Source organism: Medicago sativa, chromosome 8 (genome assembly GCF_051527215.1).
Source record: "Medicago sativa cultivar Bolivia chromosome 8, Bolivia_mono, whole genome shotgun sequence".
NCBI classification, from domain to species: domain Eukaryota; kingdom Viridiplantae; phylum Streptophyta; class Magnoliopsida; order Fabales; family Fabaceae; genus Medicago; species Medicago sativa.
Window position 1 is genome coordinate 57483867 of NC_140756.1, and position 16371 is coordinate 57500237.

At 30.0% G+C, this 16371-nt stretch overlaps 1 protein-coding gene, 2 long non-coding RNA genes and 1 pseudogene across 5 annotated transcripts; 2 read left to right on the top strand and 2 right to left on the bottom strand.

Moving 5' to 3' along the window:
• Positions 1–92: 92 nt before the first annotated feature.
• Positions 93–2582, bottom strand: PRIN2 (Serine/Threonine-kinase). Its single transcript, XM_085735123.1, has 3 exons — positions 2293–2582; positions 2118–2213; positions 93–525 (listed from the first exon to the last, which is right to left on the bottom strand). The coding sequence occupies exons 1-3, from the start codon at positions 2503–2505 to the stop codon at positions 328–330; spliced, it is 507 nt and encodes a 168-aa protein (XP_085591249.1). The 5' UTR covers positions 2506–2582; the 3' UTR covers positions 93–327.
• A 1358-nt stretch (positions 2583–3940) lies between these two features.
• LOC146899851 (uncharacterized) lies at positions 3941–8630 on the bottom strand. Of its 2 annotated transcripts, none has more exons than XR_015022596.1 (2): positions 8049–8630; positions 3941–4367 (listed from the first exon to the last, which is right to left on the bottom strand). It is a non-coding gene; the product is annotated as an uncharacterized LOC146899851 (long non-coding RNA). The 2 variants fall into 2 exon arrangements; XR_015022597.1 differs by having other exon boundaries at positions 3941–5634; positions 8049–8157.
• Positions 4253–8462, top strand: LOC146899852 (uncharacterized). Its single transcript, XR_015022598.1, has 3 exons — positions 4253–4390; positions 6918–7088; positions 7177–8462. It is a non-coding gene; the product is annotated as an uncharacterized LOC146899852 (long non-coding RNA).
• A 4730-nt stretch (positions 8631–13360) lies between the features above and the next one.
• On the top strand, positions 13361–15731 carry LOC146899853 (cullin-1-like; annotated as a pseudogene). The gene is made up of 6 exons (XR_015022599.1): positions 13361–13596; positions 13715–13814; positions 13929–14111; positions 14229–14276; positions 14340–14432; positions 15070–15731. The product of XR_015022599.1 is annotated as a cullin-1-like (transcript).
• Positions 15732–16371: the final 640 nt, after the last annotated feature.

Consider the following 16371-nt stretch of genomic DNA (forward strand, 5'->3'; position numbering starts at 1 on the left):
CAGTTATTTGAGTGTGTTTGAAAGCAGTTTTGCCCCGGTTTGAACTGTCTAAGAATTGCTTCAAACAACACATCACAGGGTTTGAAAATAGATTTTGAATGTAAAACACAATTAAAAACACGTACCAAATACTTCGAGCACTATGTTCTCAGAATAAGCAAATAATAAACTGTTCTATATAAGTAATTTTCTCCTATACGATCATTCTAAACTAAGGCATAGAGATCATAAATATCAAAAATGCTCTTTAGCTCTTACAACATAAGCACAAGTGCATCACAGATGCTAGAGAACTAAATAAGTACTTAACATACAACGAGAGACACTTTATTGGTTGCTATTACCACCTGTCCATTCATTCCAGTCCTTGTCAACATGAGCTTGGGCCCAATTGATAGCAGTACGCGCAGCTTGCGGTCCTCCGGGCAATCCTCTTTCGTTTACAATATCAGCCATGTCAATGAAAGGATCAACCAAGAGTGTACCAGGACCTCCATACTCGGAATGTAAGAATGTGCTGAAAATCTGTTCAATTCAATCATAATCACAGAATCCACAGGAAACAAGGTAAGTATGGACTTTATTTCGCAAGTCAAGTGAAGCTCCAAAAATAGTTTAGGTGTACTAACAAAATCCATATAGAAGAAAGCACTTAGTAAAAAATCATAAAAGTCATTGCATGCCAACCAAAGGTAGTGGAGAAAGGCTGTGTCTAGATTGCATTTGATATGTTGTTTAGCACAATTATAGTTGAAAGCAGTGTTGTCAATCACAGATCGCGGAAGATAGCGGTTTGGTCAATTTCCGCTACACTACAGTGCTAAAATGCCACCATAGCGTCTATTTGACAACATGTGGTACTACATAGCGGATCACAGAACATTAGTCGTTTATTCATATTGTGCTTTAACTATAGCTCTATAGCAACTATTTGACATCCCTGGTTGATCAAATTTTGCAACGCTATAGTGCTACAGTGCCACTGTAACTGCTATTTGACAACACTTTGTATAAAAATAGGAGGATTTTTCAGCAACCAAGAAAAAGAGAATAGATATAGCTGATTGATATCATAGAAAAAACTCCTATCTTCTTCTTCATTCCCTATTCTCTTTTTCTTGGTTGCTGAAAAATCCTACTATTTTTAACTCCTAGTTGCATATATTCAACTTGGATTTCAAAGAATTTTACAAATCAGATAAAATGTCTATATATATATATATATATATATATATATATATATATATATATATATGAAATAATAGCAGACACAGCCAATCCTATTTGGTCATCCCACTCAACGTAATATGGGTGCTCTTTTGTAGTAAGAAGTCACCTATAGATTTTGCTAATACAGGCATGAAACTCTAGCAAATCTTATAAGATCTCTAAAATCTTACTTCATAGACTGATCTTAACCTGAAGGTAACAACAACTCTCATCATCACTATCAGTGACAAAGAACAGAAAAGTCACAAACAAAATCATAAGCACAAATGTAGGATTGTTCATGCATATGCAACAACATTCAATAAAGGTGAACATATCCAGAGCAAGGTGAAAAAGAATGCCAACAATTAAAGTGTAGCATGGCTCCGAAACAGTTATATACTCAATTAACCATTAATCTTATGCTCACTCCCTATGTTCATCAAAGTTATAGAAAGGGGGCCCTTCAAATATGACATCTTTCCCAAAACTAATTTTAAATTATAGAGTAAACAACTACCATGGTTCCTAAATGTATTGAAATTACAAAAACTTAGAGAGTGTTTTCTATTAGTAATTTCATGCATTATACTGACTAACAGAAGATACATTCCAACTTCGAAGATCAAAACACTCACGATAACCAAAATGGCAAACAAAATACATATACAAGTATATTTTCGTAATTTTGATACAGGAACAACTACTAGCATATTGAAGGACCAAAATGACAGTAAGCTCACTAAATATATTATCAAATTAGCTAAACTCAAGAAACAAAAAGTAATTTAAATAGAAACAGAATTAATTACTAAACTCAAGAAAGAGCAAAAAAACAAAAAAAAACTTATAATTAACCAAATTAGCTAGTAAAACAAAGAGAATTGACAATAATGCAAAAGACCAACCTCAGTGCAAACTCCAACAACTTCTTCAACTGATTCTTCATAGATATCTTTCTTTGAAAGCTTATTGAGAAGGTGGTTTTGAAATTTTTCCGTCTCCTGAAACCCACAAACAAAAAGATTATTTATTTTCACAAAAATAAAAAGTGGGAAGTGAAAAAAAAGAGAGAAAACTTACGGAATCAGCAAATTCAGGAATTGGGTCAGGGAATTTGTATTCAGCAGCTCTAGTAATGGAGCGTTTTGTGGATGAAAAGGGTAAAGTTGTGACCTTTCTGTTTATAGAAGGAAATGAGAAACGTTGTTTGCATTTGGTAGTGGTTTGGGAGAAGCATAGCGAAGGAATTGAAGGAACGAGAGATGGTACAAGACAGGAAGTAGAAGAAGCCATTCTTTAAAAACCAAGTTTGCAGTGCTTTATCTCCTAGCTAACTCCAAAACTCTTTTATTAAATTTAGAAAACAATGTTTCTTAAGGAAAAAACATGTTTTATTGTTTATAAAGACCTATTATTTATCGGTCCTCTTAACTCAGTTAGTATGAATAATGCATAAAATATGTAAGGTCCAGGGTTTAAATCCAAAAAAAGACCTATTTATCGACTAGTAAATCTTTTATATTTAATAGTAAAAGACCTATTCATCATTATAAATAAAAAAAATTAGGAAAATTTAATTTTATTTCATCGACAATATTTAGTTATTATAATTATAAATGATAGAAAATAAATTTTTTATTCAAAAAACAACACATTTACTCATTTATTATTTCATTATATTATTTTTCTCTCTACAATAAATAGATAAGAGTATTATTGATAACCCAATAATTAATGTTACATTGAAACTTGAAAGTGACAAATAAAAGGAAACAAAATTATTCTCCAAACAAAATTATTCTCCAAAAAGCGACATACGCTGTGAAACGGAGGGAGTAGAACACTAATTCCAAACCCCAGAACTTACCACAACTCGGCACAACCATAAATCCTCCACCCAGGATTCTCATATGTCCAAGCTATCATCAATTACGATACCAATCCACACAAACATTCATTGCGTATACACCGGGAAAATAGTTCCACGGCTTGAGCAAGAGAAAATCGAATTTAACATGGTTGGTGGATATTCAAATGAACAAAAACATAGGAGAAATTCCAATGAAAGAGTGAACGAAAATGCAAGACAAATTTAAAATGAACAAAAATGCAAGAGAATTCTAGGCTTTGAAGAACGAAAACACAAGAATTTCGAATTCGAAATGATTGAAAAATAAAAATGAATTCGAAAGGATGAGGGGCATGAACAAATTAAAAAGGATCTAAACCGTAGCATAAATCGTTTTATATTTGCTCAACGACTCCGATCAATTAATTTACAAAAAAAAAAAAAGTTACTGTTAGAATCGGAGGATTATTTTGATGTCAAAAACTATTTAAACTAACATAATATACAATTAAAGAGTATTTTAGAATTTGGATATATCGAATAATTAGTGTGACTACTCATTATCCGTACAATCACGAACCATCAATAAATATTTGAAGCTTTAACATAGCCTTATACATTCTTTCAAAAAAAAAAATTAAAAAAAGATTCTTTATGTATTATCTATCTATTATATATATGAGAAAACAAATGCCTACCAAAATTTCACAACTGTCCCTGCCACTTAATTTTCAACTGCACTGTATTTTCACTTTATCAAAGGGTAACATTGTAAAAAAATTTGAAATGGGAGAATCCTGTGTTTTTTACCAATTTCGGACTTCTAATACCCTTCTCCTATTCTCAAATTTAACTATAACACAAAGGGTAGACATGATATTTTGGTACAGAAAACCACTTTTCTAATTGAAAAACACTTTATCCAACTCTTTACTATTCATAAATTTCGAATTTCAAAATTCATTCATTCAAATTTCAAATTTTAAATTTCAAAATTCATTCATTCACTTTATATTCCCTCTCTTACAATCTTTGCACAAAAACAGACTTCATTTCAATCCTCTCTCCTTCTCATTTTCTCTGTCTCTTTCTCAATGTTATATCTATCTATTTCTTCTTCTTCTTCTTCACATTTTATTGTTTTATCCCTTTTTCAATTTCTTTTTCTCTCTACATCTCTTCTATTTCTATCTTTGCTCTTCATTTTCTTCATTTTCTTCATTTTCATCCTCCCATTGTAATCTTAAACTCTTATATCTAACTGTTGATTGTTTTTTTATGCAGAAAACTTGAAAGATTTCCAACTCTGCAAAACCAAGAAGGAAACATGTAAGTAAATGACAATAACACCAATTCTTTAGAAACACATGCATTCTTCATTATTCTATTCTTTAGAAACACTACAACAACTGAAATTAACATCTATAATTTCTTCTGTAAAATATATTATTATTTCTTTTGTAAGAAATAAAATCCAGATCAACTTATTAACAATGCTTCGTAAGAAATAATAAAAATTCATGAACATATAAGAATATATACTGCAATTTTATTATAAAACTTTATACTATTTTTGTTAAATCATAAATGTCACTAATTTGTTAAATTCATGAACATGTAACAATATATACTTCAATTTTATTATAATAAACTTTATACTATTTTTGTGTGTTTTTTATTTGTAGTACAAAAAGGAATTTTGCAGATCTGAAAATAGCTATAACAGATGAATTGATCTAAAAAAAAAATACATACTCCCTACTCTTGAAAATTGAAAATACAACTGAATCACACCAAATTTAGTTAAACCAAAGTAATTTATTCCAACGATTTCAAATATAAAGCAGTGTCAAGAATTTGGATCAGCCATGTAAGATTCACTGAAACATCAGCTATGCATTTGAACAAATAACTTACTAACAGCAAAGAATAAGAAAACAATTACCTTTGAGAAGTAAAAATGAGAATAAAACAACAGCAAAGAAAAAGAAAACAAATACCGTTGAGAACTAAAAATGAGAGAAATTTGGAAAATGAAAAGAAAGAAGAATAACAGGTGAAATGAGTCAGTGAGAGAAAGTGGATCGGTACATTTATTGTTGTAGTTGGGAGAAAAATGAGTGAACCGACTCCTAGAAAAAAGGAAAGTCATTGGAAGTTGATTTTTATTTTATTTGTTTATTTTAAAGGAAGAGAAGCATGATAATTTTGTACGATATTTGTTAAGGATTAATAAGGCTATGGATACAACATGGTAACGTTTAGTATGGGAAAGAATTCTTTTTTCCCATGATGGGAAAGTGTCCTTTATAGCCATAGATTTAATAGTATTTTAATTGGATGGCTGAGATGAAAGAAGGGATAATTGTTGCAACTTGTTGTTGGGCATTGTGTAACAAAAATTTCGGCCCCACCTATGAATTAAAATAATAATATGTTTCTTTTGTTTAAGATTCTTTTATTTTTTCTTTTCTTTTTCTTTTGTTATTTCTTTTGTTCTTCACCCATATACCTCCCAGATTGCCATTGATGCTTTCTTCATTCTTCCTTTCAGAAAAATAAACTTCTTCATCCTAAAAAAAAAAAAGCTTCTTTATTTATGCAATGAATATGAAACTATACTCAAGGATTGGAAAGGAAGTAGTGTCTGCGTAAGTCCTTCTCCAAGTTTATGTTGTATTCGTTATATCACTTTTTTTTTTTATTGATTCCATTTCCATGTTATTCATCAAAAAAAAAGCCCATTCCATCACTCATGACATCAACATTCAAAATCGTTTAAGTTTGGATCTTTCTTTGTAATCCCAATTGAAAATAAAACCTCATTTCATATGCAAACCAGCTGACAGATCCGTGTAAAAATTATCCCCAATATTTTGAAATTTCGCTCAGAATCGAATCGTCACACCGTTTTAAATGCAAAATCGTATAAGAATCTGTTAAAATCAGTTTAGATCGATAATCTTCGATTTTTGCGTTTTGCCTGTATCAGGGTTGAAGAAGAAGAGAAGATAGAACAACAATGAAGAATGAGAATTTCATTGGGTGTTTTGCTTGAGAATTTCAGAATCATATTTCCTTCTTCATGCGTTTTGCGTTTTGTTGAGATAGAAGAAGAAACTGATTTATGTTAAGAAAGAGAAGAAAATGATATTAATCAATGAGTAGTATTATTTCTAGTTGACAATAGTAAAATGGGGGTGTGGTGCAGAAAGTAGAACTAATATTAAAAAACTGTTTTGAATTTTTTTGTTTTTTTTTTTAGAACCAGTTGCCAACTTACTGGTGGCAGGGAAAAGTACATTTTCCCATGGTGGGAAAAAAGAGTGCTTTCCCAGGTTAAACGTTACCATACAACATGTTTCTAACGTACTTTATAAACACACCTTTTGTTATTTGTAAATATCTGTCTGTCAAAGCATTATATTATTATAGCTTACACATTTTATATTATTATACCCATACCATTTGATTATTGAATTTTTAATTGTCTTGGATGCCGTTGAGGGTTCAATATACCCATACCATACCATTGAATGTTATTTAACTTTAACACTACTTTAACCATTACCTGTTAGTTTAATATACCCATTTATTTATAGATAAAAAAATTGAGATAGGTAACATGACAGTGTTAAAATAGTATGGGTGTAATAATATTAAATGGTTTGGGCAAATTTTCAATTTCAAATTTCAAATACTTTATATATATCATGCACTACTCATTCATACATCAATACTCTACCATTATCTCTCTTAAAAAAAAAATACTCTCATTATCTCACCTGTCTCTCATCTCTCATTTTCCTTTTTCTCTTCTCTCTTTGACTGATTCTTTTAACTCCATTTAATGCAGGAAAATTGTTATTTTTAAAAACAACATGGCAGGTACAAGAATTCGTTTTCATCCTTGAAGATGAGCAGTTAAAGAAAAAATACATATCCACACAGTACCAACAATTTTACAATTATCACTACAACAAAAAACAAAGGTAACTGATCTACAAAAGCAAATCAAGAAAAACAAGTAAGAATCAACTTCATAAGAAAATATGTCATTTGAGTCTTCTTCATTTTCAAACTTGTCCTTGATGTAATGTTTTTCCTTTGAATAGCAGGAAAGGGAGGTGTGAGAATATGAGATATTAGTGGAAAGAGGAAGTCTGGCCTAATTTTGAAATGTTTGTAGTGGTGTTATAAAACAACCATTGAAGATTTAATATTCGTTTGTACTATTTCTTACCCAAAATAATTTGTGATTGACAATAAAGATGTATGTTTTTAGTTTTTTTGAAAGAGAATGTATGTTTTTAGTTGAACTAGATATTATTTATATTTCAAAAGAAGTGAATCAATTGGAACATACAAAAAAATTTGAGTTATATTAAAAGAAAGAATTCAAAAATAAAAAAATCTGGGATGAATTTCAGTTTGGGTTTTATTTTTTATGCATAACTATTTGGGCTTGGAAAAAATAACTATGTTTTTTGTTATACTGAAAACTAATTTTTTTTAAAGGAAGTTATACTAAATATTATTATAATTTAGAAAGAAGTGAATCGATTAGCCAACATACAACAAATTTTGAGTTAGATTAAAAGAAATATTTTTTTCAAAAGAACATAATAAGTCGCAATAAAAAAATTGTTAAATCATTCTTTTGTTTATGTTAAGAGTGAATATTGACAGGAAAAAACATATTCTTTTGATTTGCAAACAAAAAAATTATTCAACTATGAAAAAAACCTACTTAAATTATTCAACTATGAAAAAATTGTACTAAAAATTTTTCAACTATGAAAAATTACTCAACTATGCAAACATAAGAATAGTTTGTTTATGCATGTTTAGTTTCAGATTTCAGTATGTACATTTAATTAAAAAAAAGTAAAATGTTTAAATAAAATCAAAAAACCATCAATTTAAAGTAGATATATGAGAATGCTGAGTTATTGTACCAGTAAAATAGAGAAGGAGGAGGACTTACCAAGAAAAAGAAAGATAATACTCCGGTGTGGCGGCTGCCGGTGGTGGTGCGGTGGTGCAGTGGTTTCCGAAGAAGTTTGTGAGAACATTATTTTTCTTTGAGGTTTTTGTTAATCAGCTGGTCAAGAGTGCAGATCCAATATTTGTTTACACAAATCAACGTCGAAGTTGCCGGAAATGGCCTCTAAATCCGGCGGTCTGAAAAAATTAAATTGATAGATCATAAAAATAAAAGTGTGTCTTTTAAAGGAGGAAGTGATTAGTTTTCAACACATGCAAGCTTGAAGATTGACAAAAATGGAGGATTAGTGAATGAGGGTTGGAGAGAGCTTCGAGAGAGAGAGAAGGAAGATCTCAATTTTTCTTCCTCTTTTGTCTATTTCATCCACTAATACAGCCACAGAAAAATTAACATTATGCCATTGCCACTCATCAGTTTTTATTTTACTATTTTGCCATTATATAGTTGTATTGACCACTTTATCCTTCACTTTGGTGGTATTGATCCAAAAAATATATTTTGATCCAAATATTTGTTAGACTTTAGATATTCTAATTTATTCCTTCTCCACTAAAATTTAGAATTGGGTTGTTACATATTTTCAACGGAAATATAAGTGACCTTATTTGTTTTCCTAAAATAAAGTAATGCTATTTGAAATATTATAAAATTAGTATATTATAAATTATAAATTTGTATCATTTGTAATATAATGCAAACTATATATTAATAAGATGCTTGACTTACGACTCTTCCGTTAATAATTAAATATGCACTACACTTTAATCTATTTTAACAGAAATAAATTTTTTATGATAAATACTAATTTTGATATACCATTTAAGGAAAAAAATTCATTTCTTTATAAAATTTTTTGAAGGATCATTTCTTTATAATTTAAATGTCATTGAAAATTTAATTAAAATATTTTGCTATTGATTTTATAATTTAAAGTATAAAATTAAATTTTAAATAACCATGATTAATTTTCTTTAGTAATTTTCACATATTTTAATTTTGTTTTGGGTTGTTTCATATTTTATTATAGGATTTAAAACTATACGTTAATGAAATTGTGAATAAAGAATAGCGTAAAATAAGTATTCAAATTTTGTTTATATTAGAATAGATCCGCAATATATTAAACTATCATGCACTTGACAAGGTTTCACTAATCAAATTTCATAACTAACTCAAATGTATGTGATAAATTGTTACTTACTAAACTAAGTTTGATACACGAAACAAGTTATCATTGATAAAAAAAAAAGAATTGAACACTAGACCGTCAAAATTAATGTATCATTAAGAAACTTAGACCGTCAAAATTATTGTGTTGTCCTATCCTAATACTTTGGTTTGCTTTAATAACTCAGTTTTGAGGATTAATTGTGATATTTGCTAATAAGATGACTAAGAGTTTATAAAAATACTATATAATAAAATCTCCAGATAAAATTTCCACAACCAAAATCATCCGAAGAGTGTATAATTGTGACACGGGACCGAATTTGAACACTAATATAATGTAAACATAAGAAACTTAGACCGTCAAAGTTATTGTGTTGTCCTAACCTAATACTTTGGTTTGCTTCAATAACTAAATTTTTAGGATTAATTATGATATTTTCCAATAAGATGAACTAAGAGTTTATAAAACTACTATATAAAAAAAACTCCATTTAAAATTTCCACTACCAAAATCAACCGAAGAGTGTATACTTGATACACGGGAGCGAATTTAAAAACTAATCTAATGTATACATAAGAAACTTAGACCGTCAAAGTTATTGGGTTGTCCTAACCTAATACTTTGGTTTGCTTTAATAACTAAATTTTTAGGATTAATTATGATATTTGCCAATAAGATGAACTAAGAGTTTAAAAAAATACTATATAAAAAAAACTCCACATAAAATTTCCACTATCAAAATCAACCGAAGAGTGTATACTTGATACACGGGAGCGAATTTGAACACTAATCTAATGTATACATAAGAAACTTAAACCGTCAAAGTTATTGGGCAGTCCTAACCTAATACTTTGGGTTGCTTTAATAACTCGGTTTTGAGGATTAATTCTGATATTTGCTAATAAAATGAACTAAGAGTTTATAAAAATACTATATACAAAAAACTCAATTAAAATTTCCACTGCCAAAATTATCCAAAGAATGTATAACTCATACACGAGACCCAATTTGAACACTAATCTAATGTATACATATACATAAAAAAACTTAAAGATTGCCAAAGTTATTGTGTTGTCCTAACCTAATACTTTGGTTTGCTTTAATAACTCAATTTTGAGGATTAATTTTGATATTTGCTAATAAGATGAACTAAGAGTTTATAAAAATGCTATATAAAAAAAAACTCCATATAAAATCTCCACTACCAAAATCATCTGAAGAGTGTATAATTGATACACGACATCGAATTTGAACACTAATCTAATGTATACATATACATAAGAAATGTAACGACTGTAAAAATTATTGTATTGTATTTGCCTAATATTTTGGTTTGCTTTGATAACTCGGTTTTGAAAATTATTTTGATATTTGTAAATAAATTAAATTAAGATTTTATAGAAATACTATATCAAAGTTTTTTTTTTTTGAAAGGACTATATCAAAGTTTTTTTAAATGCTCCATACTACATTTCCACTACTAAAATTATCCGAATAAAGTATAATTGATACATGAGACTCAAAATTACTCACCTATTAAATTATAAATTTTTTTATAGCATTATTTACTATTATATTTGTTCTCGCCGACGTACAACGACACATGTGTCGCCGCGCGGCGCAGCCGCGCTACCCGTGCTCAGCACGGGTATATCGACTAGTTAACACTCACATCACTAGCCACTTAAAACAAACATCTCACTTCACTAGAGTTGTATGTACTTCTTTAAAATGACATATATGTTATCTGTAGTCACATTCTATATCCTTTCACTTTCCTACTTTTGACTCATGTATGTGCGTTATCTGCTCATATTTTATTTTTATTTTTTTGAGCAAAAGACATACTCACATACATGTATTATGGCACTCAATTGACTAATATGACAAGAAAACACTAATTTGTATAAAATGACAGAAATTCAAAGAATCTATTCCCTCATTTCCTTTCGTTTATTTCTTAAACGAGTAATTCTTCATACTTTAACGAAAAAATTTAAAAAGAGGAAGAAGAGAAGATTACTTGTAATCTAGGGTTAAGTAAACTTTTTTGTCCTTATTAATATTTGAATTTTTTTTAATAAGTTTTGATCTTTCGAATTTTTCCGTGACAAATTTTTTATTTCTTTTTTAAAGTCAACTCATGTGTATTTTTCATATTTTTGAATTATTTTTTAGAGATATTTAAAGTATTATAACAATCCATTCCACAATTTTTTTTAACAAAATATAATTGTTCAAATGTTTAAAATTGTTCTTAACTTTTGCAAGAGAAATTAATATCATCAAACATGATAGTGACACATCAACACTGATTATAATTGAAGGAAAAAAATATGATTGTAATTAGTCACTAAATATGCACACACAAGAAGTTTTGCAAATATGATAGTGAATCACGCCAAAGAAAAGGTTTTGCAAATATAATATATGGTATGTTGCTAAGAAAAATATGTAAATATGAAGCCATCGGATGATATTACATCCTAAATATCTACCCAACATCTCCTCAAAACAAAAATATATCTACACAACTTGTATTCATCCATTTAAAATTTCAAAAAGTTAACATTCCTTTGACTTAAACAAAAAAATAAAAATACAGAGTAGCTAACAAAGCCAACTAAAAGCATTCAAGAGTTAACAAGAAAGTGAAGTTCATGCAAGTTGCATCAAAATTCACTTGTATTCAAACATATATACACTATGTTTGGTTTTAGGGAAACTTGAATAAAAGGAGGAGGGGGAGAAGGGTTGAGGAATAATATTCTTATTTCCATTGTTTAGTTTGTGATGGAAAATGTTGAAAAATGGACCTTCTAGTTGAAATTACCCAAAAGCCGAAACCGTTGCAATTTCAATTTCAATAAAAATAATGCTCTGTGTAAGTCGTGTGTAACTAGTTTCAATATTTTGTTTTTTCCGCAAAAAAATAATAATTTTTTTAGGAAATAAAAAATAATATGTTTAGCTAATACATTAATGTATATGTTATTTTTTTAGGGACATTAATGTATATGTGGAAATAGTATGTGCGTGTATATAAACAGTATATATTATATATATAATTATTTAAAATACTTATTTAGTTGATTGTCATAAAATACTTATTTAGCTGTCATAATTTCTTATAACTCGTTTTATCATTACTTGGGGTGTTTGAGACATTTTGCAAATTATAGTTCTTTCTTTCTTTGTCAAAAAAGTTCTTTATTTTTTCTTTCTTTCTTTCCTTCCTTTCACTTTCATCAATACTAAACAACTAAAAAATCATTATTGTCAAGTTTTGAGTACAATAATGCTTCATGACATAGTGATAATAACATACATGTAAAACATAAAACGTAACATGTAGGTAAGCTGTTCTTAAAAAAAAAAAAAAATGTAAGTAAGATGTTGATAAAATGAGTAGTGGCTTTATTAGGCATGTTTGCTAATTAGGGAAATTTAGAGCAAGGAGCATTTAAGAAAATTTAGGGAAATTATGATTATTCTAAACTCTTTGGTCCTTTAGAGGTAGAAATAAAGAATGTGATTCTGACGTCTTATTTGTTGATGATGTAAAAAGTAAAACACAACACATCAAAAGTAAAAACACTTTGTATCCTTTTGGTAAAAAGAAGAACTAAATGATACCTCTTTATTATTGACAAAATTCACAAAAAAAGAAGACACATTCATAATAATTTTTACATCTTGCTAGTGGACCATGTAGACTGCATTCACCCAACATTAAGTCATTGGAGAATTAGTCACTTTAGTCCCTGAATAGGAAATGAGTAGTCACTTTAGTCCCTGAATGCAGAGAAATTGCAAAACAGTCCCTGAATGTAGACTCTGTTGGTCAATTTCAGGGACTAAAGTGACTAACGGTGTCTACATTCAGGGACTAAATTGACTAACAGAGTCTGCATTCAAGGACTAAATTGACTAAAAAAGTCTACATTCAGGGACTATTTTGCAATTTATCTGCATTCAGGGACTAAAGTGACGACTCCTTTCCTATTCAGGGACTAAAGTGACTAATTCCTAAGTCATTCCTTCCTTCCTCCCATTATTATTTAACTCATCACTCTCCTTGTATTCTCATTCATTCAAAGTTAATTCATTCCTCTCTTAGTGAACACGCTACTCATCCATATCCAATACCTTAATAAATAAACCCTAAAATCCATTTAAGTAACAGCCAAGGCATTCATTCTTTCTTCCTTCAACCTATTCAACAACAGGATGGCAATGAGGCATGTGATCACCATGGAAGAAGGATTTCAGATTTTGCAGAAAGGTATCACAAAGCTGTTTAACATTGTAGAAGGATTGGAGCCTAACTTCACCACAACGCCTCACACTTTACACGTACGTATCAATCTCTCAAAATAACAATCACTTTGATTTTTATTTTTTTATTTTTATCTTTTTAAGTCATTGAAATTTTGTATCTTATATGTTCAAAATTGATTTTATCGTAATGCAGGACCGTGCTCCATTTGTGCTGGCCATATGCTAAGCCTTCCTATGAGCAAGAACTATATAATTTATATAAGGAAACTTGTGAAGACTATATCAAATCTAAAGTCAGTAACACTCCTTTATTTCAAAGCTACTGTTTGTCCAATATATTACTCACATGTATCAATAGTATAGGTGTTACATTGACATGATTCATTATATGGTCTTCTTGTTAATAGGTTCTTCCATCTCTGCAAGAAAAACAAGACCAACCTTTGTTGAGAGAACTGCTCAAAGGATGGTCAAACTACAAACTTATGACCAAGCGCCTCTCAAGGATTTTCAATTATCTCGGCAGATCCATTTACAGAAATGAACTTCATTCTCTTGAAGAAATCAGCTGCTTATCCTTTTACAATCTGGTTGGTGATGAGATTACCTTAGAAAAGTTGCCGCAATGTTTTTCTAATATTATTTGTTTTACTTTTCCCTTTTGCCTCTTTTTTAACTCTGTGTTTACTTCATTTTAACTATCTCAGGTATATGAAGATACAAATGGAGTAATAGCGGGTGCTATATTTGCTATGGTATTTTCTAATTCTCATTTCCATATGGTAGTTGCTCTTTTGTGCTAACTTTTTGGTATCCAGATTGATCGGAAACTTGCAGAAGAGAAGGTTGATCATACATTCTTTATCAACACCTTGGATTTCTACTTAGAGATTGACAAGTGGACGATAAAGGTGATTTCAGTAAAGTTTAGTTCTTATTCGATATAAATTTAAAATTGCATTATGTAGCATCAGTTCCTTTTGAAAAATTACATTTAGGTCAAATTCTGAATTTTTTGTGATTCCTATATAGAAATAATCAAAATAGTTACCTTCATGTTTTGAAGTTTTAAATTCTTGAGAAGGAAAGAAACCACTATTATATAGTTTAATTCTTCAACTTATTTTTAGTTTGATGCTATATATCATCAACTTTCAAATCCTCCATATAGATCATTAGTATGAGAAAAGTTGAGAGAAGTTTTATTCTCAAATTATCTTTTTACACCTTAATTTCACCCATTCACATACCTAAACGTTTTTACTATTCCTATTTAAATCATATGGTTTAGAAAAATGAAATCAGCTGTCATATTTTCAAAAGGAGTTTGTATAGCCTCTTGTACTGATCTTGTTATACCTGATAATATTGATGTTACATATTAGGATCATATGGTTCAACATTTGTTCTATTGGAACAATGTATATGCACAAGATTTTTATATGACTATTTATGGAATTCTGTTTTTTTTTTTTTTTTGCAACCCAATTATTAAGCAATGCATCCAATTTTGGAAAAACCAGACTGAGATGGTAGTTGTAATTGCAGATAGAGAATAGGGATTGCAGCCGTGATGTTTTGTCAAAAAAACTCAACTTGATAAGCTCTGATGGGACTGTGTTTGAAGTTGATTATGGCATGGCATTTATGTCATACAGATTTGAGGAAATTACTGAGACAATTTCTGTTGATACCAGATCTGTTCATAAAATGAGTAGCAAGATGTTGACAATGCTTATTGAATACTGCAATATGCACAAGTTTAATAGACTGCATCTGCGTGGTTTTAACATCAAGGACTGGGATGCTCAATTTCTCGATGTCGACCCTAAAACTCTGCTTGATCTTTTAACATCTGCATGCTACATGAAAATTGATAGTCTGGTGAAGCTGGCTTGGAGTAAAGTAGATGGCTTGATAAAAGGCAAGACACCGGAGGAAATTAACGAGATCTTTGGAGTTGCAGATGACTCAAACTCCAAGTTATTGGAAGGGAACAACGAGTAGAGTCTTTAGATTTTAAAAGTCTAGGCAAATGCAAACTTCTTTTTACTTTTCCTATATGATCATGTTTTGGATGAACTTGATTACTGTAACGAAGTTTAACTGATGCGTATAACTGACTGCATAAGGCATAATAGTTAACATTTTCTTGTTTTGTAGTTTGAGTGTTTTACTCAGGTTGAAATCAATTATCTTTGTCCACTTCAGCATCATACTCTTCTCTTCTCTGAAATCTTCTGTCTATACCTACTGCTAAATATGGAATTAGCTAAAGTTATAACTTGATTTTATTCATGTTTAGTTTACTATTTCAACTTTAATGCCTCTTTGATTGTCGGAGACATTATAATGTTTAGTTTACTCTTTCAACTACAATGGAGGTTAACTCAACGTAGGAAAGTTTGATGGAAACTGTAACTTCGCTCATGGGGTTGAAGATGTAAGGAAGCCACTACAAAATTGGCAGGAGCTAGTTGGCCCTCGCGACGAGGAACGGCTGCAGTTGGGGAATTGGGAAGAAGATCGTAAAATCATCCAAAATATAGGGGTGCAAAAGATATTGCAATGGTGAGGAATGTCCTTATGGGGAGAAGTGTAGTTTTCTTCTTGAGGATCCTACTAAGTTTAGGGATGATTCTTGGGAATCAAGAGAGTCGTCTGCAATAGGAATTGAAACTATTGGTGATTGTTCTAATAACTTGGAAGGCATGAGGGATGTGAACAAGACAGCAAGGGGCACCAACTGGAAGACCAAACTATGTCTCAAGTGGCAGCATACAGGAGGCTGTCCTTTTAGGGAGGAATGTATCTTTGCTCATGGAGGAGGTAATGATAACTCATATGTTT

Bases quoted from the DNA above. Each gene is read 5' to 3' on its own strand.
- PRIN2 (XM_085735123.1), bottom strand. From the start codon at position 2,505: ATGGCTTCTTCTACTTCCTGTCTTGTACCATCTCTCGTTCCTTCAATT. The intron at 2,214-2,292 runs GTAAGTTTTCTC...TGTGGGTTTCAG, and splicing joins TTCCTGAATTTGCTGATTCC to GAGACGGAAAAATTTCAAAA. The intron at 526-2,117 runs GTTGGTCTTTTG...TGAATTGAACAG, and splicing joins TTGTTGGAGTTTGCACTGAG to ATTTTCAGCACATTCTTACA.